At 43.8% G+C, this 27,366-nt stretch overlaps 1 protein-coding gene across 7 annotated transcripts in view; it reads right to left on the bottom strand.

The window, feature by feature from the left end:
* PHACTR2 (phosphatase and actin regulator 2) overlaps nt 1–27,366 on the bottom strand; it is a 240,027-nt gene that overhangs the window by 26,450 nt on the left and 186,211 nt on the right. For 6 of the 7 annotated variants that reach the window (XM_073671367.1, XM_073671365.1, XM_073671371.1 and 3 more), the window contains 4 exons: nt 12,890–12,970; nt 11,270–11,419; nt 7,878–8,087; nt 7,508–7,708 (listed from right to left, as the gene is read on the bottom strand). In XM_073671367.1, coding sequence (XP_073527468.1) covers nt 7,508–7,708; nt 7,878–8,087; nt 11,270–11,419; nt 12,890–12,970 — 642 coding nt within the window. The remainder of the gene's footprint in view (nt 1–7,507; nt 7,709–7,877; nt 8,088–11,269; nt 11,420–12,889; nt 12,971–27,366) is intronic. The other variant, XM_073671369.1, reaches the window with a different exon arrangement.

Below are 27,366 nucleotides of genomic sequence, written 5' to 3' on the forward strand. Positions count from 1 at the left end.
CCGTGCATATAAGGGATGATTTGGCAGGCAGAGATCTACCATACTCTCTGGATGCCCTTATTCACCTGGCCACTAGGATAGATCTCCGCTTCCATAAGTGAGCCTGGAACAAGTTTCGGTGTCTCCTCGTGCTTGAAAACCACCCAGACTGGCTCCAAACTTCCAGTTCCCCTTGCTACCGCAAGTCACACCACCAGCCACTGAGTGGATCCAGGTTGAGCGGACAAACTTTCTGTGCCAGAATGACAGCAGAGGTACAGAGAGAACACATGTATCCAGAACCTAGGGTTGGCCTTTGAGACGACTCTAGGTGAGAGTAACTGCTCTCTAAAGCTAATGACAAAAGTTACCCTGGCCTGGCAGGAGAGGTCTGTCTCCGCTGCTGCCCATCTGGATTCCTGCTCTGAGGGCAACTTCATTCATCAGGGTCTGGTCCATTGTCTTGAGCTCCCTATACATCAGCTGAATCATCCCCTGACTATTGCGTCCATTGACAGACAACTCCTGGCAGACCCTATTCGATTCATCATGCTGCCAACCATGGTGCGGATTGGAGTGCTACATTCTATTCACTTCTACGTGATACCAAGTTCCGTGAATTATGTTCTGATGGGTCTTTCATGGCTGCGTCTACAAGCGCTGGTTGCTGACTGGTCCACCGGTCAGGTACTTCACTGGGACCGTATTGTGCTTCCACGGTCTTGGTCATATCCAAGACTGCGCCTTCTGTTCCTTCGAACCTTGCTTCTCTGCCCGTCCATTATCGTGCCTTTGTAGATGTTTCTCGTGAAAAGAAGGCAGAAGTCCTGCCACCTCACAGACCTTATGACTGTCCCGTTAATCTACCTGGTACTTCACCACCCTGGAGTTGGTTGTATCCGCTATCTCGGCCTGAGACTTGGGCCATGTCTGAATATATTCTAGAAAACTTGGCCAAGGTATTCATCCATAAATCCTCTTCTCTGGCTGGTAACGGCTTCTTCTTCAGGTCTAAGAAGGATGGTTCCCTACGTCCCTGTATTGACCATCAAGAGCTAAACAAAATCACCATTAAAAAAACGTATCCCCCTGCCATTTGACAGAATTCGTGGAGCAAAGATCTTCTCCAAATTGGATCTGGGAGGGGCTTACAACCTGATTCGTATTCGCAAGAATGACGAATGGAAAATGGCCTTTAATACCTGTGACGGTCAGTAAGAGTATTTAGTGATGCCTTTTGGTCTGTGCAATGAGGCCGGCGTGTTTCAAAAATTCATTAACGACATCTTTTGGGATCTTCTCTACATTTCTGTGCTCATGTATTTGGACGACATGCTAATTGTCTTTCCTGATCCATCCACCCATAGAACGCACACTCGTCAGGTTATGCAGCATCTATGGAGAAGCAAATTGTTTGCCAATTAATCCAAATTTATTTTTGAGAAACCCTTCTTGCCTTTCCTCAGCTATATTGTTTCCAGCATGTACCTCAAAATGGATCCTGACAAAATGGATCCTTCCCTGGCTTTGTCCCCAAGGCGCTATCCAGCAGTTCATGGGTTTCACAAACTTCTACAGAAAATGTATTTCGCACTTTTCGTCCCTCAAGGCTCCCATTTCCACCTTAACCGAGAATGGGAATAATGCCAGAGTCGGCTGTGTTGGCCTTCCAGCATTTGAAAGAAGCCTTGGTGAGAGCCCCGGTTACGCACCACCCAGATCCCAACCAGCAGTTTCTCTTCGTAGATGACTCTTCTATTGGTGCTGGGGTAGTGCTCCGCATAGAACTTCTCCAGGGAAGTCTGTCTCTTGCGCTTTTTCTACAAAAAGTTTTTACCCGCCAAGTGAAACTATACCATTGGGGATCATGAGCTGCTGGCCATTTAGATAGCGCTCGGGGAATGGCGATATCTACTGGAAGGCACCACCTCTCCAGTAATATACACGGACCATAAAAATCTGACCTTCCTGCAGTCCACCCAGCAGTTGAATACTCGTCAATCCAGATGGGCACTCTTCTTTGCTTGTTTTAACTACAAATTACATTTTTGTCCTACGGAGAAGAATGTCAAAGCAGATGCCCTGTATCAATCCTTTGATGTGACCGAATCCGTGGAGGAGTTTCAGAACATTGACCAGGCCAGGATTACTGAAGCAGCATTTGTCCTTTTAGAAAACATTACTCCAGGCAAAACCTTTGTGCCTACTGCTAGGAGGGGGAGAATTCTGTCCTGGAGACAAGAATCCAAGTTGGCTGGCCATATGGGCATACGCAAGTCCACTGAGCTGATTGTTTGGCACTTCTGGTGGCCCCCGCTGGTAAAGGATGCCCAGGACTTTGTAGCCGCCCGTTCACAGTGCACCAGAAACAAGTCTTCCAGGGACAAGCCTGCTGGTCTCCTCCAGCCTTTGCTGGTTCCTTCCACTCCCTAGTAACATATTTCATGGACATCTCTCTCCAAGGATTATGACACAGTCTAGGTTGTGGTGGATCAGTTCTCCAAAAATGGCTCACTTTATTCCCCAGGCCGGCCTTCCTTCTGCACCTAAGCTTGCCACGTAGTTCTTCCAGCATGTTTTTTGTCCCCACTGTCTTCCTCTCCACAAAGTTTCTGACCATGGAGTCCAGTTCACTTCTAAATTCTGGAGAGCTCAGCTCGATTTTTCCTCTGCGTACCATGCGCAGGCCAACGGGAAAGTGGAACGGGTAAATCAGAGTCTCAAAAACTACCTCCGCCACTTTATCACTGCCTGTCAAGATGACCGGGTACATCTACTCCCCTGGGCACAGTTTTCCTACAGCCATGTTGGGGAGTCTTCCAGAGCATCTCCATTCTTCATTGTTTATTCCCAGCATCCTCAAGTACCCTCGCCTATGTTTGCTTCCTCCGGGGTACCAGCAGCTGACTCCTTTTATGGAGTCTTCCTTCAGATCTGGCGTCAAACTCAGTCATCCCTCCTCAAGGCTGTGTCTCAGATTAAGAATCATGCAAACAAGAGGAGAGGTTCGCTACCTCATTAATCACAGTGGGGATAAAGTCTGATTGTCTTCCCGGAACATTCGCCTGAAGGTGTCTTAGTACAAGTTTGCCCCTCGGTGCCTTGGGCCATTCAAGATTCTCAGGCAGGTCAACCCAGTGATCTATAAGCTTCAGCTGCAGCCCAATCTTCGGATCCAGAGTTCCATTCACGCCACACTCTTGAAGTCGGTAGTCCTAAATCGTTTCTCCAAGGCCCATACTCCGGCCCCAATGTCTATTCTTGAGGGTCCCTTGGATGTGTTCGAGGTTAAGGACATATTGGACTCCAAAAAGGTCCAGGGGAAGACCTTGTATTTGTTTGATTAAAGGGGTTTTGGTCCCGAGGAAATGTCTTGGGAGCCGGCTGGGAACATCTGCGCCCCTGCCATTCTCAAAAGGTTCCTCCGACAGTTTGGCCACCTGTGACTCACACAGATGGTAAGCACCGCCCTACTGACTGAGGTCACCACTCTGCTCTCCCCAGTCTTGTGCTGTCTCGCTGAGCTGCCCGTTGCAGCATTTCCAACACTGCTGTATCCTCCTGCCGCTGGTGAGTCTCCATCTGGCTACAGGGAAGTGCAGCCAGATTCTGCAGGAACTTAACCCCACTTTGTCCTGCAAAGAATAGCTTCTCTGGCCTCTCACCAAGCAGTGAGGGGTTTATTACCAGCTCATCCTATCACTCCTCCCCTGATCTAAGGTTCTAGTTCAGATCCTGTCTATTTTCCTGAAAGGTGCTCTCTTGTATTGTCTCTCCCGTTTTCCGATTCGGCTAGCCTACTCGTTTATTCTGATTTCTCCGCTCCTGACCTCGGCTACATATAATGAACCTGTGTTGCCTGCCCTGACCTCAGATTGTCTGACCAGACCACGTCTTTGCCTTCATCCACCTGTACCTCGTAGCTGCGTCTCTGACCCTCCGATCAACTGATGCAGAACCGGGGACTGCCCTGGAGTGGTACCTGGCGACTACCTGCGGCCAAGCGTATCCTCACCATCCGTGGTTCTAGTTAAAACCAGGTATTCACTTAGTTACGCCCCTCCAAGATAAGCCTGGCCCGTGGCGCACTGGGTCCACACCCCCCAGCATTACAGTTTTTTTTTGTTTTGTTTTTTGGGGGGGGGGGTTGTTTTTACGGCATTCACTTTGCTGTAAAGATGACTTGGAAATCTGATTCTCAAGTCAGTACGATTATTGTTATTTGAAACTTGTATAGTCTTTTGTTGGATTTTTTTTTTTCATATAAGTGGTGAAAAAAAAATCCAAAATTAATAAGAAAAATAAATTTTGCTTGTCTCACCATTTTCTGAGAACCATAACGTTTTCATTTTTATGTCAATGGAGTTCGGTGAGAGCTTATTTTTTGCATGCTAAGCTGGTCAGTTATACGGATACCCTTTTGTAGAGGCCCGACATGCAAAAACAGCAGAAAATCTCCCAAAATTACTTAATTTTGGAAATGACATCCCTCAATGAATTCATCTGTGGATGCAGGGACTATATTGGTCTCAGATTTTTTTTCAGAAAAAAACATCGACTGACTGGATGTTGCAGAATGAAAATTGCAAATATGCCAGCTTAGTGCCCATACGTTGTGCCCAGCTTGTACTTCTGGAAACATGCACCTTATACTGGAGACACACGTCCTGTAAATTGTTCTTCTTGCTACAGTAATGCCAAACATGTGGACGCTAATTGTGGTTTAGACACACTGAGGGGCTCAGCAGTGAGGTGAAGGGGGCATTTGAATCTGGGAGCGCAGAATCTTTTGGACTGTTTCTTTTTTTGGGAAGAGCCATATCGCTTTCCAGAATCTTTGTGCTCCCAGTAATGTGGAACCACCCTACTTTTCCATTGGGAGATGACGGACCTGAGTGGGGGCTAGTTTTTTGTGGGCTGATTTGATGTTTTTATTAGTAATGTTGTGATGCATAACAATTGTTGATCACTTTCAATATAAAGCTAGCATCAAAAATTTATCCTGTGCACTATGCTGAACACTTAACTTGACTTTGTGGTGTCCCATCTTTTTTGGCATGCAAAAAAATAGAGGTCAATCACTCTTCTGTGTAAAGAGATACCTAAAATGAGTGGACACCACAAGAACAGAGGCAGACGAGTCCAAAAGTGACTCCAACTGCCTCATAGTGAATAGTTCTGTCGGGGGTTCCATCTGTTTCACTTTTTTGCGGGTATTTAGACAAACACTGATGTTAGTGCTCAGCTGAGAGAATAGTATAATTGTGGATCTAGCCTTATTTTGATTTGTGGGAGGCAGAATGAACAATTAAATAGCAGTTCAAAAATTAGTTTTATTATTTATTTTTTGTTTTATGCTGTTCGCCATGTAATGTGAGAAAACTGCTTTATTCTTTGGGTCAGTACCATAACAGCAATACCAGATATGTACAGTTTTTTTTTTAAGTTTTTTTACTTTTCCACACTAAAAACTATTTTTTTTGCCATATTCTGAGAGCCATAATCTTTTTTATTTTGTCGCTGGCAGAAATGTATGATGCCTTGTTTTTTTTTTCTGTGGGACGAGATGTTTTCATTGCTAACATTTTTTTTTATATGTATGACTTTTTGACCTCTTTTTATTCTATTTTTTTTGTGTGTCAGTATGATGAAAAAGCTTCCTTTTTTTCTTTTTTGTGATTTTTTTTTTTTTCAACTGGCCTTGGGGCTGCAATGGTGACCATCGGAATCCCACAAAAGTGGGGTAATGATAGGGTTAACGATCTAGATGAGGCTGTCACCACCGACAGCAGTATCTAGGATAATAAAAAGCTATGATCAGTGATAACACCAATTGTTACCAATGCAGAAGGGTGTATAACACTCTGCTGAGGTACCTGACAGCCAGCTCCGATCTTCTCTGTGACATCACTGACAAGATCAGAGACGGGAAAGCAAGCTAGCCCAACCTGCTTCACTGTGATTGGTCTGTCCATACAGAGAGACCAATCACATCGATCGCCAGGCGGAACCAAAGCTGATTGGTCCTGCACTGGCTAGCTGCATTTCTCTTGTGTAGGAGACTGCGATTTCGTACAATGACAGGTTAAAGATTGTAAAAAAAACATTTGGAAGTGTTTTAAAAATAGGACGATCTTTATTAAAAAATAAATAAATTGGTAGTCTTGCAATTTTCACCCTGACCAGTTGTCAAGGTGAAAATTGCAAGATTACCAATTTAAACTTTTTTAAACTCATACTACTTGTCCTTTCAGTAAGGGTTTACACCAAGGCTCCTCCATACATAGCTGGTAACACAGGATTCACCAATCACAATACGGGAATGTCACAGCTGACCCTGCTCCCTCTCCCTTCACAATCACTTTTGCATAGGCTCAATGGACACTTCCATATAAAAGACAAAGTCATGGTCAGAACATTGTGGCTATGTACATGTGTTAGTTCCTGAAACAATTAGAAATTAGAGTCTAAAATAGTCCCAATATACAGTATGAAAACGGCAAGAGAAAACTTTTTTTTATTTATTTTTTTAATACAGATTGTGATATGGAAAAAAAATTGACATTTTTAAAAATATAAATGTAATACAAAACCGAACTTAAGAAATAGGGGAAAGATTCATTAAAGGGGTTATTCGGCCTTAGGCTACAAGTCAGCAGGCACTCAATGTGACCGCAGACTTGTGCATCCTCACATTGTGCAAACTGTTTGCTGTGTGGATTCTGCGATGCCGGCGCCAGGAGTGGCGGGTGCGTGACTGTAAGTGTGTGATTTGCATACATGTTGTTGCTGTCATATGTTGACTAAATGGGCGTGGCCTCATTCAATGCAAGTGTGTTGAGCAAAACCGGACAAAGTCTAGTCGGAATGTGCGATCACATGACTGCCTACTCTCGACACCGGAGAATCCTCACAATGTGTGCGATGTACATAAAGTGACTGCAGACTTGTAGCCTAAGACCGGACAACCCGTTTAAGATACTTATGCCACAAATCTGGAATACACATTAATAAAAGTTGCAATATTTTTCTGTAAAAAATATTGTGGCATTTACACACCAGTCTTGGCCAGCTACGCTGATATGGGTGTGGTGTGGGCTGAACATGAGCAAAACAGGGTATGGTAACGTCCAACCATCAAATGCATCATAAGTTGTGCCACTGAAGTGGCATAACCTACACTACAAATGTACGCCAGCCTGTGGCTGCTGTACATTTCTGGTGACGGCACATGTTGGGTATCAGACACGCCTGAATAATCATTGAATACCGCTTAATGAATCAGATGAGTGTACTCCAGTGGGTGCTTCATTAGGACTGGTGTGCACTACGCCAGTCTTAGTGAATCGCCCCCCAGGTCTTTTTTTCTGATGATCACCTCCCTTTTAAATTTACAACTGCAGGTCAAATTCAGTAAAGCTGCACAACATTTGGAGCTGAAAGTATTGGCATACTTCACTTGTGCCTACCTGAAGGCCACAACTCCATTAACAAGTCCAGAAATCAATAGCTAAGGTCTTACACTCACCACTCTCTTGTGTGGCACCTCGACTTGTAGTTTTAAGTGTAGGAGCAGACAGCTGTTTCGAAATGCTTTTGGCTGTTTTTTTGTTGGCAGACTCCTCTTTCTTATGGCTTGGCCCAGCAGAAGCAGCAGCAGAACTTTTTGATGGTGTGGCTGATCTTTTTGGTTTGGTCTCAGGTGCTCCCATTGTCTTGTCTGTGTTCTCTGGATAAGAAGGAGTTGTTCAGTAAAATTAAAACATTCAAAGCAGTAACATGTACCATTTCACAATGGAAAAAGAGAATAAGGATGGGAAGATAGGAACACATGCCTAGGGAGCCAGGAATGCACAGCACGATCATGCAATGTACCCAGCAACTCCACCCACACTTACCCGTGCTGCGTGAGGCTGCTCGGTTTGTCAACTTTGGCAGAGTGGCTGGTGGCTGCTTATTAGTACCACCTGCAGGCTGTTTTGTAGTTGCCTCACCTTTCTTATGATTGCCAGCAGTGGCTACATTTTTATGAGGGACAGTATTTTTTTTGGGCTTGGGAAGAGGTGGAGCAGGAGGTGGTGGCAATTCAGGACGCACACGACCCCTTTCTATAAAGAAGAAAAGTTGACAGAAAGTCCTACTATTAAGAATTTCATACAAGTGTGCAAACGTAGAGAGGGATCCTGCAAGTATACCAAAAGAAAATCCAAATTTACAAACAGTGAAATGAATCTCCAATGATTTTTTTTTTTCAGAAAGGGACATATGAACATATGAAGTGAGTCTTAACATTTTTGGGGCATACGACTGGGAACCAGATCCGAATTCATAAGAAATGTTAGACATTTTAGATCATTTGGACTTTCAATGTTGAAGCAACACTTTCGTGAGGACCTTTTCTCATGTTTGACTCTACGCTTTAAAGTGTGAGGTCCATAAAGAACAGACAAGCTTGGACTGGAGGTACCTGACCTTAACCTCATGTAGCACTATTGGGATTAACTGGAATGCAAAATATGAGACAGACCTTCTCATCTAATAGTGTCTGACCTCACAAATGCTCTTCTAAATGGGGATAAATTCCCACAGACACTCCACAATCTTGTAGAAGGCCTTCCCGGGCAAAATTGTTGGCACCTTTCCAAAAAAGGGTTGGGTAAACAACTTTGTTTCAAGCACATGTGATGCACATTCAAACTCACCTGTGGCAAGTAACAGGTGTGGGCAATATGAAAATCACACCTGAAACCAGATAAAAAGGGGAGAAGCCGACTCAATCTTTGCATTCTGTGTTTGTGTGTGCCACACTAAAGCATGGAGAACAGCAAGAGTAAGCCAAAATCCTTCTTGGAAATCTTGTGGACAGATGAGAGCAAGATAGAGCTTTTTGGTAAAGCACATCATTCTACTGTTTATCGAAAACAGGATGAGGCTTACAAAGAAAATGACACAGTACTTTAGTCAAATATGGTGGAGGTTCAAAGATGTTTTGGGGCTGTCTTGCTGCCCCTATGGCACTGGGTGCCTCGACTGTGTACAAGGCATCATGAAATCTGAAGATTACCAAAGCATGTTGGGTTGCAATGTAGTGCCCAGTGTCAGAAAGCTGGGTTTGCGTTCCAGGTCATCGGTCTTATAGCAGAACAATGACCCCAAACATACTTCAAGAAGCGCTGAAGAGTTCTGAAATGACCAGCAATGAGTCCGGATTTAAATCCCATAGAACACCTGTGGAGAGATCTTAAAATTGCTGTTGGGAGAAGGCACCCTTCAAATATGAGAGACCTGGAACAGTTTGCAAAAGAAGAGTGGTCCAAAATTCCAGTTGAGAGGCGTAAGAAGCTTGTTGATGGTTATAGGAAGCGATTGATTGTAGTTATTTTTATTACAAAACGGTGTGCAGAAAAAATATTAAGTTGAGAATGCCAACAATTTTGCCCATTTTAGGGGTTGTGTGTGAAATTATGTCCCATTTTCCTTTTTTTCTCACTTTTTTTGTGTTCCAATACGCACAAAGGAAATAAACATGCGCATAATAAGATATGTGTAATTGCAATAATTTTCTGGAAGAAATACTTCATTTTCTGGAACAATTTCAAGGATGCCAACACTTTTGACTGTACTGTATATTATTTATTTATTTTTTTAGAAATATCGACATCAGAAGTTTCTGTTCTACAAATCATACAAGGCTGAAGTTTGAGATCAGTTTATATTTCCCAACAAAGCGCAGCAGCTACTAGAAAAGAGGAAACCAATACTAGTGTTTCTGCTGCACTTGCAATAATGGAAAAACATAAATCCTCACTTATGTAGATAAAAGGGCTCTAAATGGTGGATAGCACACCATAAGATGGGAGGTAAGTGTTCACTGAAAGCATGCTCCTCATAAATAAATCAGAAGAATCACAAAGCAGCTTACATCAGTCACTAGCTACAGAATATTTCTCAAACTGTTCTTCTAAATATAGCTTCTTTCTGCTTAACATTCTTTGCTGAAAAAGCCCAGTCATTTATGGTCAGATACTGTTACAGAGGATTAAAAGGATTCTACATTTTATTAAAATATTTGCATATAGACAGTAATTAGAAGACCCTATAAACAAACTGTGCATGTCTTGGACAACTAATCCAGTAAGTGTTCTCTAATGCATAAGTGACCACACTATACTACGGCTCACTGGGTTTTAATTAAATGTTTTTTTACACTCAACATTTATATCAATTTTATATGCTATATACAGCTCACTGGCGAGAGTCCAACTGCTGGGCCCTTTACCGATCCAAAAAGAAAAGAGATGTTACGCCTCCCACTCTTGTTTGGAATTTGGCAAAAGTCTGATTTTGGAGATACTGAAACAGGCGAATGCTAACTCAGGGCTATATAACTATCCTATGGACATCTTTCTGCTAGGTATGGCGGGACCGTGGGTGGTGCTTGCAGCCATATTCATATGCCATAATTGTTACTGATAAAACTGGCTGCAATTTGCTTAAAAACAAATTGTTGTTTACTCACCCTCTCCAGGTCCAGTGCTGAAATTCCATTGCTGCTCCCAATGTCTGCAGCACTGAGGTTAAATCGTCAGCATTGCAGCCAGTGAGCTCAGTGGTTCTGATTGGCTCGTTTCATCAACTTGGGTAGAACTGCTGAGCTCATTGACATGACAGCAGCACTACATACAGCAGATGCAGCAGTTAAGACTCAGCACTGGACCCATGGAAGGTTTCTTTAAAATAAACTGCACCTGGCAGAAAGGGGTTTTTAAAACCAGAAAACCCATATAATACAGCAGAAATGTTTAATTAAGGCTTCATCTTCTTTTGATGGCCTCCACTCACTTCACCAGCTGTCAGCGACTTAGCTGTGTCACTGTCCATGCTGTTATCCCGTCAAAATACAGATCAAAAGAAGCAAAATGTTGGGAGGGCAGGTGGTGAAGGAGGGTTAGGTGAGAAAATAATGTGTGGCATTCACCCAGGAAGACTGATGACTTCACCATTATAGCATCCATTCTGAAAGATAGTATATGGATAAAACACAAGAGCGTGGATGTGGTGGGGTTTTTAAGCCAATGTAATCAATTATTCTATTCAAGCTCCAAACATCTAGATGTTTGCTTATCATGTTTCTCACAACGAGTGGCATTTTTGCACAGGTAAAGGTGTTATACACAGCATGTGACATCACCCTGTGAAGACTCAAATACAACATCAGACTTACAATATATAGTTACTATTCAATATCACGTTCCTACAATCCATAAAGAACTGACTTTCATAGTATTACCTTTCTTATCATCTTTCTTCTCTTCTACCACAGTTGCCTTTGATGCGATTGCTCCATTTCCAGTTATGGGTTTCTGATCATTTGACGTCTCTTCACTGATTGGCACGGTATGACCATTTGACGTTCCCATATTTATTGGAACATCACTATCTATAAAAATACAAATACATGTTGGAGTTTAGCAACACATGCCAGGTTATACTTGAATGCATAGCTTGAAGACTAGGTCACATGTTCACAATTACGGACCATGATGTTCGACTAACTGCAGGTCTCCTGACCTGAACTCAACAGCCTTACATTCGCTTATAAGGCATTTGGGTTCAGATCAGGAAACCCGGTCCGCAATTTGGCCATGACTGTCTGACACGCGAAACTGGCCTTATATCTGTTCATGTTTCTGTTAGACTTTAAGAGAAGGGTCTACACTGGGTAAAAGGTAAGATCTAACAATCCATTGCATACCGGAGCCTAAATTTCAGGTAATATTACTCCATTCTTTAAGGGTTTGGTCTCATCCTTTTGTTAGGAGCACACAGCTCCCCAGCCTCAAGATTTCCTGTTTGCCAAGGAACAGGGCACTCCTGATGTTTGACAGTTCGGACCAGTGGCATGGCTGTGCCACTGGCCAGAACTGTGAGATCTCCGAGGCTGCAAGCAGAGGCATTTTTGCTTCTGCAGTATTGGAAGACAGGAGGGTGACTGAAGCTAGCCGGATCTCGTAATCTGGCCAACTTCAGAGCAGCACTTGCAAGCTTTATAACATAGAACTTGTATCCAATCTGAAGAACCCCTTTAACGATATGACAATAACCTAAAAAAAAAAACAGACGATTGGAAGGAAAATGTAATATCTGCTCCGGCACAGATATTACCAGACGTTGTAGGTAGTAATAATGTAAAAGTTCCTCTCCTCAATAGACCACCATTCTCTTGTTAGATACGTAGACCGTGTAAACTGAATGCCAGGGTTACATGATATGTTTAGGAGGCTCACGTGACACCAGGTTTAGTCCTGTTCAGATATCTTACGGATGCATTACATAGGACTATTCCGGGTCATACCATTTTTCTTATTTTAGACACTGGGAGATGAATTGATATAATATAAAAGGTATGCACGCAGAATATTATATACATGAATATTAGACAATAGAGAATCCTAACAAACACTTTTTTGGCTCCTATGCCTTAAGTCACACAGTATAAAGTCAGTCAGTCAAGCCAGGAGGCGGCGCTGGAAGGTGAATGGACCTGGAGTGACATAGGAATCAGATCTACAGCCTCACTTGCATATCAATTCAAACACAGATTTCTGAGTTATGGACTGCTAAGGTAAAGGTATTGCTGAACTTGTCTTTGAAAGTGATATATGCACATATAAATAGTTCAGGAGGTAAAATCCTCCTGACCGATACCCTTTAAATGAATGCTAAAGTATCTGCATTTTTGTGGCATTTACGTTACCAGTCATTGTATTCATAGATGATGTGCTTATAAGATTTCTCATAAAATCACATACTGTAAGTTGTAATGTCAAAAGAGGCAACAAAAAGAAATAACAAAAAGCAAGAAATAAAACAAAGTTTGTGCTATATGACAAAGAATGATAAAGCTCACCATTGTCTGGTATTTCTTTGAGGACTCCTCTTCTTATAAGTTCATCTCGGCTCTGTCTCGTGGATATTTTGCGCTCTAATACTGAGAAAAGACAAAGCAAACTACATGAAGTTATGTGTATAGGAAAATGAATCCAAAACAACTTATTTTGTTAGTTGAAGGCGGTGGCCGATTCAGACTTCTAAATGTCTAACTGTGGTACCTAGGGGGAAATCCTCCTCAGTTACATAAAATTTTTATCTGTAAATGCATTATATAGTGCCTTGAAAAAATATCCATACTCCGCGAACCTTTCCACATTTTTTCATATTACACCCACAAATGTAAATGTATTTTATTGGGAATTTATGTGATATAACAACAAAAAGTAGCAAGTATTTGTGAAGTATAAAGGAAATGATACATGGTTGTCTAATTATTTTAAAAATATAAAATCGGAAAATTGTGATGTGCCTTTGTATCTAGTCCCCCCTGAGTTAATACCTTGTAGGACCACTTTTTGGTGCAATTGCTGCTGCAAGGCTTTTAGCGTATGTCTCTACCAGCTATGCACATCCAGAAGCTGAAATTTTTGCCCATAATTCTTTGAAAGCTAGCTGTAGCTCAGTGAGATTGGATGGAGATATCTGTGAACAGCAATTTTAAAGTCTTGCCACAGATTCTCCATGGGATTTAGGTCTGGACTTTGGCTGAGCCATTCAAACACATTAATTCGCTTTGATCTGAACCATTCCATTTTCGCTCTGGTAGTATATTTAGAGTCATTTCCTGCAGGAAGGTGAACAGATTTTCCTTCAGGATTGCCCTGTATTTAGCTCCATCAATCTTCCCATCAATTCTGACCAGCTTCCCTGTTCCTGTTGAAGAAAAGAATCCCAGCAGCAGGAGGCTGCCACCACCATGTTTGACGGTGGGGATGGTGTTTTCAGGGTTATGTGTATTGTTTGTTTTCTGCCACACACAGAGTTTTGCAATTAGTCCAAAAGTTCTACTTTGGTCTTATCGGACCATAGCACCTTCCTTCAAATGCTAGCCTTGTCCCGTACATGGCTATTTGCAAACTGAAAACGGTACTACTTATGGCATGCTTTCAAAAATTACTTTCTTCTTGCCATTCTTCCATAAAAGACAGATTTGTGGAGTATATGACTAGTAGTTGTCTTGTGGACAGATTCTCCCATCATAGCTGTGGATCTCTGCAGCTCCTCCAGAGTGACCATGGACCTCTTGGTTGCTTCTCTAATTAGTGCTCTCATTGGTAGGGATGTCAGTTTAGGTGGATGGTTTTCAGTTGTGCCATATTCCTTCCATTTTTGGATGATTGATTGAACAGTGTTCCTTAAGATGTTCAGAAAAATATAACTTTTATTGATCATTAAATTCACAAAAGACTAGAATTATACAAACACGTATAATCCTAAAATACTTAGAGAGAAAAAACTCTCTCTCACCCCATAAAATAGCTGTAAAAGCCCTACCTTGCCTTGGAGATTGGCATCCTAGAAGGCTTCACAAATGGTGCCCTTGTCCCTTCTAGCCCTAAATATGAACTACTTTTAAGGAGGGAAAAATAGTAAGTAATATATCAACCCATATAACACCAGAGTTTCAAACCAAATAAAGTGCTGAATGCAAATCAAAAACCAATAAGGCAACCATCCTCAATTCTAGGGACGCTGTCCAAGAAAAATGTGTATACACTAGGACGGCTATCTCCAAAAAAGATGTAAATAAACTGGTTCCTTGTATGCAATGTCAGACAAAATAAGAAATATAAAAAAAATATATAGAGGGGGCTAAGTCATCTTAATGAGATCCTGCTATAGCCCTGCCTTGCAGCAGACGTTGGAACCCTTCAGTCCTGCGCAAGTGGCGCCCCCACTTGTCAACGGCTGACCCTCCACGTCCTATTGAGCCCTAATATTGAAGGTGCTTATCTACTAAGGAATATTTCTATACAGCAGCAATCTGTATCTGAAGAAGGTCCATGATACTAAGACCGAAACGTTATATCAACACAATATTGCGTGGATTGCTTACAGTATAAAGAAACCAGAATATATTTTCTTCTCTCTTTCTTCCGTACCTTTTTGAGTAACAAGTACTTTTTATTATGGATTGGGACCTTTCACCAAAATAACAGGAGTGCCGTATATCCATTTTTGTCTGAAACTTCAAAATTCAGGAATGGAGTTCCTTGTTATAATAAACCCAAATGTAAACAAACCAATGGGTAAGGCTTAGAGCCCACGATGCAGAAATGAAGCAGAAATTTTCTGCATCTCCTTGGCAGAAAAAAACATACTGTTTTTACATGCGATTTTGACGCGTTTTTGCATAGGTATTTGCCATGCGTTTTTCCAATGCATTGTATAGGCAAATACGCATGCAGAAACGCACAAGAATTGGTCATGTCCGTATCTTTTCTGCGAATAAAATCTGCGCAGAAAAATCCTGACCATGTGCACAGAACTTGCAGAATGTCATAGGAAGTCATGGGATAAGGTATGCAATGCGTTTCTGAAGCGTTTCCGCGCTGCAAATCCGCACCAAAATAATGCACCAAAAACATATAGTGGGCACACAGCCGAAGGCTATGTGCCCATGATGCAGAAATGCTCAGGATTTTTTCCTGAGCATTTCTGCATCTCCCTGGCAGAAAAAACGCATGCGGATTGTACATGTGGATTGTACATGCGGATTGTTCATGTGTTTTTCCTGCCAGGGACAAGCGGAAGTGAAGCGTTCTTCACATGCATTTCCGCATGCGGGTTGTCAAGCGCTTTCCAAGCGATTTTAGCATCACTTGGAAAGTGCTTGACAACTTGGTCACACTATATAAATCCATGAAAACGTCATGGATTTATATAGTGTGACCGAAAGAATGGTAAAAAATAAAAAAAATAAATATCATACTTGCCTTCTGATGGCCTCCGGAGTCTTTATTCGATGCATCTCGGCTTGCCGGCAGCTCGCGGTACACTGAAGGACCAGCCGACGTCAGCGTCGTGTGACCCATCACATGACTAAATGACGTCAGCACAGGTCCTTGAGTCCACCGCGATCTGCTGGCAAGCCAAGACAAGCGCACCACGGGCCATCAGAAGGTAAGTATAATATTTATTTTTTATTTTATTCTTTTTTTTTTTTTTTTTTTTTTTTTTTTTTTACAGGTACTATGGTACCCGGGTCCGGAGGAGAGTCTCCTCTCCTCCAGATCCGGGTACCATCCGCACATTGAAACGCATGGATTCCGCATGTACAGATGCAGTGATGCGGATTCCATGCGTTCCAATGCAAGTCAATGGCGGCGAAAACGCAGCGCTTCCGCAAAATAATTGGTAATTTTTTCCGCAATGATAATAAGCAGCGGAAATTTCCGCAGCATGCGCACAGCACATGTGGATTATCATTGGGGAACATGGCAGACCTTCTACCATGCGTTTTTTTTTTTAAGCGTTTCGGCAGCGGAATTGCCGCTGTGGAAAAGCTTAAAAAACGCATCGTGGGCACACAGCCTAAAGTGGATTATTGGGAGGCTATCCTTACCATTGTCAGCTTTAGAGATAAATTAAACACACTAAGCAGATGCCTCCACCCTGCTTGGTCATGATGAAGATCATGTGCCCAAAAAGTGTAGGGATGTTTTTATTTGAACCTGATTACTATTTTCAATAGCACATATGTGCTATGACTTCCATGCACTTTTAATCTTTTACCTTTCAGCTCTGCCTTTATACACAAGGTGGGTTGGTTTGTGTTGGTTTTGTTGTTTCTCATCTGCAGCTTTTATTGAACGTTTCTAAATCTATCCCCCCAACCTATACCCGATATATGCCTCCTCTGAGGGCATCCTGTCATATAAACTAGCTAGCCATATCAATGCCTTTAGAATGCATGAACTAGAAACTTGAGGTTTAATCCCTGTTCACACTAATTATTAGCATGTACACGGTGTTCCATATTATTATGCAAATAATATTTTCTCAGATTTTCCCAAATTACCTATATGAATTGCAGTCATTGTAGTTTTCCAGTCTAATAACTATTAGAGTACAATTGAAAGGTTTTTGTACAAACTGCCTATAACAGTATATTTTTAAAAAAATAAAACACTCAAACTGCACTCAAAATGCATGTTCCAAATTATTATGCACAACAGAGTTTTCAACCTTTTCATTTGAATAAAGAACAAAAAAATGGTCATTTTTTAAATTGTAAGCATTAGCAGGTTATTACAAACTGAAATCAAACAGTTTTCAACTCAAAACTTTATTCTAGGTGATGTTACATTTGCACATAGGACCCCTTGTTCGAAAGGAGCTTCTGAACGCTCTCGTCCATTGAATTTGTCAGGTTTTGGATGGTTTCTGCTTCAATTGTTTTGCATGAGGACAGAATACCTTCCCAGAGCTGTTGCTTAGATGTGAACTGCCTCCCGCCATCATAGACACTCCTTTTGATGATGCTCCAGAGGTTCTCAATGGGGTTGAGGTCAGGGGAGCATGGGGGCCACACCATAAGTTTGTCCCCTTTTATGCCCATATTAGCCAGAGATGCAGATGTGTTATGTGCAGCATGAGATGGTGCATTATCATGCATGAAAATGATCTTGCTGCGGAATGCACGGTTCTTCTTCTTGAACCATGGCAGGAAGTGCTGTTTGAAAAACTCCACATACATTATGGAGTTCATCTTTACCCCTTCAGGGATCCTAAAGGGGCCGACAATCTCTCTCCCCATGATTCCAGCCCAAAACATTACTCCACCTCCTCCTTGTTGGCGCTGTAGCCGTGTTTGCGTGGGGTGTACATCAACCAGCCATCCTCCACTCCATCCATCTGGACCATCGAGCGTTGCACGGCACTCATCCGTGAACAAAACAGTTTTGAAATCAGTCTTCATGTAATGTTTGGCCCACTGGAGCCGTTTCTGCTTGTGTGAAGTGGATAGAGGAGGTCGACAGGATGGCGTATGCACAGCTGCAAACCTCTGAAGGACCCTGCATCTTGTTGTTCGGGGGACGTTGGAGGCACCAGCAGCTTCAAAAACTTGTCTGCTGCTATGACAAGGCTTTTTTGCCGCTGCTCTTTTAACCTGACGTAATTGCCTGTAGGAAAGAGTCCTCAATTTGCCCTTATCAGCACGCACACGTGTGTACTGTGAATCAGCTACATACTTCTTGATTGCCAAGACACTTCATCCTGATCATCGCACAATGTTGATTGTAGTCATGCCTTGACCTAAACACTCCACAATTTGTTGCTTCTCAGCAGCCGACACATCCTTTTTCTTTCCCATTTTGGCAGAAAATGTAGGCTGCTTAATAATGTGGGACAGCCTTCTTAAGTAGTCTTGCCTTTCATTGGACACACCTGCCAAACTATCTAGCACAGGCGTCTGCAATAGCTTACAGTGATATAAAGAGCCCTGACACACATCACCATCAATGAGTTTAACTGACAAACAAACAAATTCTTCCCTTATCACTCCTAAACACTTTTTGCATAATAATTTGGAACACAGTGTACATGTGCTTTTCCACAAAACACCAGTGGTTCACGTAGTGAATCTTACAGTTCTAACTTGCCAACCATGGTCTGTATGGAGTTGTTCAATAAAGGGCCCAAAATTAAGATAACATAGATGGGAGAGGTCTCTATGAATAGGAATTCCTAAGTATTTGATACCCTGTGAGGGCCAGGCAAAGGGAAAGTTGGACTGGATGGAATCCTGTATGGATTTGGGGAGGGAGACATCGAGGGCCTCAGACTTCGCTGCATTGATTTTAAAATTTGACCATGTAACAAAGTGATCTATTTCAGCCATAACAGCATGGATGGATATATGTGATTGAGTGATATATACTAGGACATCATCAGCAAATAGAGAGCACTTGTACTCGGTGCCTCCCACCTCAATCCACCTAATATTGGGGTTATGGCGAATTGATGAGAGCAGGTGCTCCGTCACTAGGATGTATAAGAGAGGGGACAGAGGACATCCCTGCCTTGTCCCATTGGTGATTGTGAAAGGTGATGAAAATGTTCTGATGCACCCCCTGGGCCTTGGGACACCCGGAGCCGGACCCTTTTTGGTGGATGCTGGTGGTTGTAGTCTCCGTGGCGGCGACCCGGTTCCGTGGCTCAGGGCGGTCAAACCAGTGGCGGAACTATTTATGTGGTTTTGATGTTTAAATGTCCGACTACGCCACCCGTGGATTGCGGTCAGAGTGAACCGCCGCTGCAGGGCAGACCGCTGAGGCTGGTGTTGTGGGTGCAGCAGAGCATAGCATAACTCCCCACGGGAGGAGTATAGCCTCAGGGCAGTGTATGCGGAGGATGGGGGTGATGGTGCAGGGCAGCAGCAGTAACGACATGGAGTCAGTGATGCAGTCCAGTGCCTTTACTCACAGTTCTTATTATCCAGACCACGTCTGCAGGTAACGGCTGCCCACGTCGTACTGTGCTCACCAGGTGAGGGGCTCAGACAACTCCCAGATAACTTTGGAGCACTTCACAGGACCCCCTTTGTGTGTCCTTTGTCTGGCCTTTCTTACCAACCCTTCTGTCCGGCTGCCTCGGGCCTCCTCTTCGTAAACTTGGCGCCAGTTTCCCTGACCCTATGTGGTGCCTTCCTAGCGGGTGTAGCGAGGGGCTGCGCCACATAAAATGTCACAGCCTCCGGTTTCTAGCTGAGGGTCGTTTCCTGCCTCCACTAGTTTCGGGGACCGGTCTCCCCCTTTGGCCTGACCCCTCCACGCAGGTGGATTCGGGCGTGCGGTGGCGACTCGCCCGTCCGCACCCCTGGGATCCCTTCGTTCCTCGTTCCTGGAGCCTTCTCCGCTCCTCTTCCAGGCCTGGGCCTCTGTTACTAGGCCCGCCTCCGGAGCAGAGCTCATGCAGAGCCCCTGCTCCCTGTCACTTCTGCTCAGACTTCTCTGCACTGAACTAAGATGGTGCCCACCTTTTATACTCCCTTCTCAATGCACCCAGGAACTGCTTCCTCCCTGCTCCTGCACTACAGGGTTCCCTTTCCTCAGTGTTCCCTCCCCCCACTCCAGCCAGGGACAGGGACTGTCGTGCCCATCTCAGGGGCATATTGGTCGCCCTGCCCCACGGCAATGTGGTGTAATGCATGCAGGTGTCGGGTCCTGATCCACACTCCATCCTTACCTGAGAGTGAGATATCACACCTCTGGGTGAGGTGCAATACCTCTGTAGCAACCGAGCCCTCAGGGTGCTACAGTTCCATTTATCTTCAGCCTAGGTGACGTATTGCGATACAGGGCCGTGATTTTGGCTATAAAAGGGTCCCCTAGACCCCTACCCCAAGCTTTTTAAGAGAATCATATATGGCGTGCCAGGAGACTCTATGGAATGCTTTCTCAGCATCCAACGACAGTATCTAATTACAAATTTTTAACTGCATCTAGCCCAGGAAATACTTTGTGCCTAGTAGCAGTGTCTGCTAGTCAGCGGATTATCCCGGCTGTTAAGCAAACTACACCACCTGTAGTTTGGACACTTAATTTTTTCAAAGGAAATGCTTCGGGACCACGGGATACTTAGTGAAGAGCATCAGGGGGCACCCCAAGGCATAGGGGCTGGGCCTGGCAGTAGGATGCCTTGCGGTGGACAGCCGAGCTCGATCCTTATAAAAGCTTTTTAACTGCAGCAGCTTTATTGGACGCTACTGGAGCTGGAATTACGCGGCTGCTGGCATGAGACTTGCCCTCCAATAGATCCTTGTAAATGGATTTAAAGTGTATTCATTCAAATTAGAGAGACAATTTAAATTAAAAAGCTTAGAGCTGCCTCCACCACAGGGGGGCTCGCTCGACCCACCAGCGGACAGGCACCAGTATTGGGAGACGGGGGCTGGCCGTCAGGGTTCACCGCGGCTCTGGCACAAACCCGGCGACACGGAGGTGGCACGGGCAGGAGCGGACTGGCCGTGTCGGCTTCTCACTTTTTGGATTTTAGAAGGGCATGACATGCCTATATCTGTGTCTCCCCCTCCTTTTACTCCTCCACCTCTTTTCTTTTCGCATGACTATATGTACTTGTCACTTTTCCATGTGTTAGTTATGTCTTCTGAGCAGTTTGTCAGCTTTTGGACACCTTTGAAGGTGTTTTCTATGTGTTTCTATGTGTTTTTGTTTGCCTGCCATTGGTTTTAACGGTGTTCGACGAACAGTTCGACGAACACACGGGTGTTCAACGAACCGAACCGAACTCGAACACTACGGGGGTGGCTCAACACTACTGCTGAGGTCACGTTAAGTTCCGGCTGCAGCCGGGTGTGACCCAGTGACGCGCTCCATCCTGATTGATGGGCTGTGGGCGGGGTTTCACCGCACGTCACAGCCCAGCATCCACGGTGCGCTTTCCCTCTCCTGTATTCATTGGGAAAAAGTGTGCTGGATGCTGGGCTGTGACATGCGGTGAAACCCAGCCCACAGCCCATCAATCAGGGGGTGCGTGTCACTGGGCCATGCTTGGCTGCAGCCGGAACTTAACGTGACATCAGTGGATGTCAGAGCTGGCTGCAGCCGGGGTCACGTAATGCCTGGTGAGCAGTCTGCAATAGCAATAATCTCTTTAAGCAATCATTTGTCAGCATAAAGTTATGGGCCCATGGGTCTGAGACTGCACTATTAATAGAGGGCATGCTGTTATTCGTATCGCTGTGTAGCGCAGGTGTTCTTGCATGCCTCTGCTCCCTCTCCCTGGCAAGAATGCCGACTTACTCACCGCCCTAGCCACCCGTCCAGATCTCCTGCCTCCGCTCCCCAGGGTCTGTGCACGTCTGGCACACCTCCTGGTAGCGTGCTTATGGCGAACATGTGCTTCCTGAGACAGTACGCATTCTCCTAAAGCATCCAAAGCCAATAGCTGGGAGACACTTACTACTTAAGGCACAAAACATTGCTCAGGCAAAGTTTTCACAAACGTGTGAAAAGTTAGTTTATACTTGCCTGCCTGCTGTTAGGTCCCCTTGTATGCCTGCTGTTAGGTTCCCTTGTATGCTTTGCCTAAACTGACCCTGCTTTGTTTAACCTGTATCCCGCTTGCATTCCTGACCTGTCTGCTACCCAGAAGCTCTACAGTCTGAACCTGTCCCAGTGGCCATCCTGTCTACTATCCAGAAACTGCACAGTCTGAACCTGTACCAGTAGCCATCCTATCCGGTCTGGAACACAATTGGAACCAGCGTCTCTGATCCTTGGGGTCAGCAGCTACTGCTCCAGACACTACCCTGGAGTGGTACCTGGCAGCTACCCGATGTAGAAGCCTGACCTCAGCGTCAGAGGCTCCACTGAATACCAGGCAGCTGCTTAGTTACTCCCCTTCGGGGTAAGACCAGCTGTAGTGCAGTGCGTCCACGAACCACGTGCGTTACACACTGTCACAGATTTTAAACAGGGTCTTCATTGCCAAGGAAGCCTTGGATGGACTGACATACAATATCAACATTCTACATCCCCATACTGTCAGCGCCTGACGTTATGGGCCCAAAGCCTAACACTACTGTGCCGAATGACCTCATGATATTTTCTGTTATTGATGCATTGTGTAAGTTAAAATCACCATCTACATCTGTTGTACAGTTGGATGCATTTGTGTTGGATGTATTAGAATTTCTTTCCACAAAGAACTGACAGTGCAGCTCTCATGTCTATGGAAAAATGTGAGCACTTATTTGATTGTGTTGCAGCCCCATTTGGTTCTATTTACATAGAATACAAGCATAAAAGAGCAGATTGGCGGATACATGCAGCAAACTAAAATAAACATTTATTTGGCTATTCCTGTACCTTTGGGTCCCCTATGCCTCATCATGCCAGCTGACTAGGGTGAAACCAACTACGCACTTTACATATCTTATTCAACCAGTATCTATTCCCTCTGTCTCCACTGAACACACGGGAGAGCGGTATAGGTGACCGACCAAAGTCTCTTTCAGTCACTTATTCCCAGTAAAACAAGGTCAGGATTGGTAAAAACCAACATGAACAAGTGTTTGCTCCAGACACTGCTGTCTGGGGAGTGTGAAAAAACACAATGGATTCTCAACGGTTCCTGCAAACATTAATTGCTTGGGCCAACTTTTAAAGTATATGGCCATCTTAAGTTATATTTTGAACAGTATAATGGGTTTAACTTCTTCTTGACATGAGATGTACACTTACAACACATGCGGGTGTAATTAACAGGCTCTGAAGCATAACCAATACCATACAGGACCATTGCAGCGGTGTTATAAAGCTGGCACTAATCTAACAGCAGTTATCGAAACCCATTCCCATTGATGCTGATTACATTAACCATCTAAATTCCACAACGTTTCCAGCAGCCATCACCTTCCCGCAAGCACAAACTATAAAAGTAAATGAATTAAAAAAAAGTGTTTGTACACATCTTAAAAGATTGAAACTTTTCTTTTTCTATTAAAAAATATAAAACAAAACATATTTGGCAGAGATGAACGGATCAATTCGTAGGACTCCGGTACAGCATCCTGGTCAGTGGCACTTGGCATACAGATGGAAGGCAAGCAAATCCTTACCTTCAAGCAACCCCAGTGTGGCAATAGATTTGTAGGGGCAGGAGTGACATCATTTGTGTGACGTGACACATTGAGGACATCTTCATAGAATCATAGAATGGTTGAGTTGGAAGGGACCTCCTGGGTCATCTGGTCCAACCCCCTGCTCAAAGCAGGATTCACTAGATCATCTCAGACAGATGTCTGTCCAGCCTCTGTTTGAAGACATCCATTGAAGGGGAACTCCCCACCTCTCGTGGCAGCCTGTTCCACTCATTAATCACCCTAACTGTCAAAAAGTTTTTTCTAATATCTAATCTGTGTCTCCTCCCATTTAGTTTCATCCCATTGCTTCTAGTCTTTCCTTGTGCAAATGAGAATAAAGATGATCCTTCTACAATGTGACAGCCCTTGACATATTTGTAGACAGCTATTAAGTCTACTCTCAGTCTTCTTTTTTGCAAAGCAAGGGGTGGAAGAAAAATCTATTAACCTCTTTAACCCCGAGGGTGGTTTGCACGTTAATGACCAGGCCAATTTTTATAATTCTGACCACTGTCACTTTCTGAGGTAATAACTCTGGAACACTTGAATGCATCCCAATGATTCTGACACTGTTTTTTCGTGACATATTGTACTTCATGATATTGGAAAAATTTCTTCGATATCACTTGCGTTTATGTGAAAAAAATCTGAAATTTGGCGAAAATTTTGCAATTTTCAAACTTTGAATTTTCATGCCCTTAAATCAGAGAGATATGTTACATAAAATAGTTAATAAATAACATTTCCCACATGTCTACTTTACATAAGCACAATTTTGGAACCAAATTTTTTTTTTTTTTAGGAAGCTATAAGGGTTAAAAGTTGACCCGCGATTTCTCATTTTTCCAACAAAATTTACACAACCAAATGTGATGCAGTCCCTAAAAAAATGAAGTGACTTTGAGGGGCCTTTATGACAGAAAATACCCAAAAGTGCAAAAACTGCACCCCTCAAGGTGCTCCAAACCACATTCAAGAAGTTTATTAACCCTTCAGGTGCTTTATAGGAATGTTTGGAATGTGGAAGAAAAAAAATGAACATTTAATTTTTTTCACAAAAATGTTACTTTAGACCCCAATTTTTTATTTTCGCAAGGGTAACCGGAAAAAAATGGACCCCAAAATTTGTTATGCAATTCCTCCTGAACACACAAATACACCATATGTGGGGAAAACCACTGTTTGGGCACACGGCAGGGTTCGGAAGGGAAGGAGTGTACCATTTGACTTTTTGAATGTAAAATTTGCTTAAATAATTAGCGGACGCCATGTTGCATTTGGGGAGCACCTGATGTGCCTAAACAGTGGAAACCCCCACAAGTGACACCATTTTGGAAACTAGACCCCTCAGGGAACTTATCTAGATGTGTGGTGAGCACCTTGAACCCCCAGGTGCTTCACAGACGTTTATAACATTGAGCCGTAAAAATAAAATTTCCACATTTTTCCCCACAAAAATGTTTTTCAGCCCCCAATTTTGCATTTTCATAAGAGTAACAGGAGAAATTGCAGCATGCAATTTGTTGTGCAATTTCTCCTGAGTAAGCCGATACCCCATATGTGGGAGAAAACCAGAAGGGAAGGAGCACTGTGTGACTTTTTGAAAGCAAAATTGTCTAGAATCGAGAGCGGACGCCGTGTCGCGTTTGGAGAGCCCCTGATGCGTCTTAACAGTGGAAACCCTCCCACAAGTGACCCCATTTTGGAAATTAGACCCCTCAAGGATTTTATCAAGGGGTATAGTGAACATTTTGAACCCAGAGGTACAACACAGAATTTGATAACATTAGGTCATCACATTGAATAAGTTGTCATTAGTCTTGAGCACAAGTGTTCGCTACTCGAGTTTGCATCGGGTACTTGGATATGCACCAAGTATTGCAGGTGTTCCAAGTGACATGCTCAAGTCCCCGCCCCGCATGTTTCACGGTTATTAGGCACCCAAAAAAAAAACATGCAGGGATAGATCGTGCATGACAGGCAATCCCCACGAGGTTTTTTTTGGCTGTATAACAGCTGCAAAACTCGAGCATGTCACTCAAGGACCCGCGATACTCTGTGCATAACCGAGCACCCGATGCAAACTGAACCCTACCCCTAACCCTAGACTAACCCTAACCCTAGACTAACCCTAACCCTAGACTAACCCTAACCCTAGACTAACCCTAAACCTAGACTAACCCTAACCCTAGACCAACCCTAACCCTAGACCAACCCTAACCCTAGCCCAACCCTAACCCTAGACCAACCCTAACCCTAGCCCTAGGACAACCCTAACCCTAGCCCTAGGACAACCCTAACCCTAGCCCTAGGACAACCCTAACCCTAGCCCTAGGACAACCCTAACCCTAGCCCTAGGACAACCCTAACCCTAGCCCTAGGACAACCCTAACCCTAGCCCTAGGACAACCCTAACCCTAGCCCTAGGACAACCCTAACCCTAACCCTAGGACAACCCTAACCCTAACCCTAGGACAACCCTAACCCTAACCCTAACCCTAGGACAACCCTAACCCTAACCCTAACCCTAGGACAACCCTAACCCTAACCCTAACCCTAGGACAACCCTAACCCTAACCCTAACCCTAGGACAACCCTAACCCTAACCCTAGGACAACCCTAACCCTAACCCTAGGACAACCCTAACCCTAACCCTAGGACAACCCTAACCCTAACCCTAGGACAACCCTAACCCTAACCCTAGGACAACCCTAACCCTAACCCTAGGACAACCCTAACCCTAACCCTAGGACAACCCTAACCCTAACCCTAGGACAACCCTAACCCTAACCCTAGGACAACCCTAACCCTAACCCTAGGACAACCCTAACCCTAACCCTAACCCTAACCGTAGGACAACCCTAACCGTAGGACAACCCTAACCGAACGCACAACCCTAACCGAACGCACAACCCTAACCGAACGCACAACCCTAACCGAACGCACAACCCTAACCGAACGCACAACCCTAACCGAACGCACAACCCTAACCGAACGCACAACCCTAACCGAACGCACAACCCTAACCGAACGCACAACCCTAACCGAACGCACAACCCTAACCGAACGCACAACCCTAACCGAACGCACAACCCTAACCGAACGCACAACCCTAGATCTAGAGTTTATTTTTTATGCCATTCCTCGTGCGACATAAGTGATTAGACGACTTTATTCTTCGGGTCGGTGTGATTACAGCGATACCAGATTCATATCGGGTTTTTATGATTGACAGCTGTCATACACAAAAAAAACCCTTTCTTTTTTGTTGCAAAGACTAGTTTTTGCATCGCCATATTTTGAGAGCTATAATTTTTTCCATATTTCGGCCGACCGTTATGTGACTGCTTGTTTTTTGTGGAACAAGTTGACGTTTTTATTGGTACCATTTTCAGGCACGTGACATTTTTTGATCACTTTCTATTCCGATTTTTGGGAGGCAGAATAAACAAAAACCAACAATTCAGGAATTGTTTTTTAGGGGTTTTTTTCTATGCCATTCCACGTGTCGTAAAATTGATAGGGCATCATTATTCTTCGGGTCAGTAAGTTTACAGCGGTACCACATTTATATAGTTTTTTTATGTTTTGACGCTTTTACACAAAAATATTTTATAGAAAAAATAATTTTTTTTGCATCGCTTTATTCTGAGAGCTATAACTTTACTTTTTGGCTGATTGAGCTGTATGGCAGCTTGCTTTTTCGGGACAAGATGACGTTTTCAGCGGTACCATTTTTATTTACATTCGTCTTTTTGATCGCGTTTTATTCCATTTATTGTTCGGCGGTACGATAAAGCATCGTTTTTTGCTTTGGCTTTTTTTTTTTTGTGTGTTCAATAAAGGGGTTAACTAGTGGGACAGTTTTATATGTCAGGTCG

This window comes from Phyllobates terribilis, unplaced genomic scaffold (genome assembly GCF_046119375.1).
Source record: "Phyllobates terribilis strain yellow unplaced genomic scaffold, ASM4611937v1 Scaffold_3__8_contigs__length_932513732, whole genome shotgun sequence".
NCBI lineage: Eukaryota > Metazoa > Chordata > Amphibia > Anura > Dendrobatidae > Phyllobates > Phyllobates terribilis.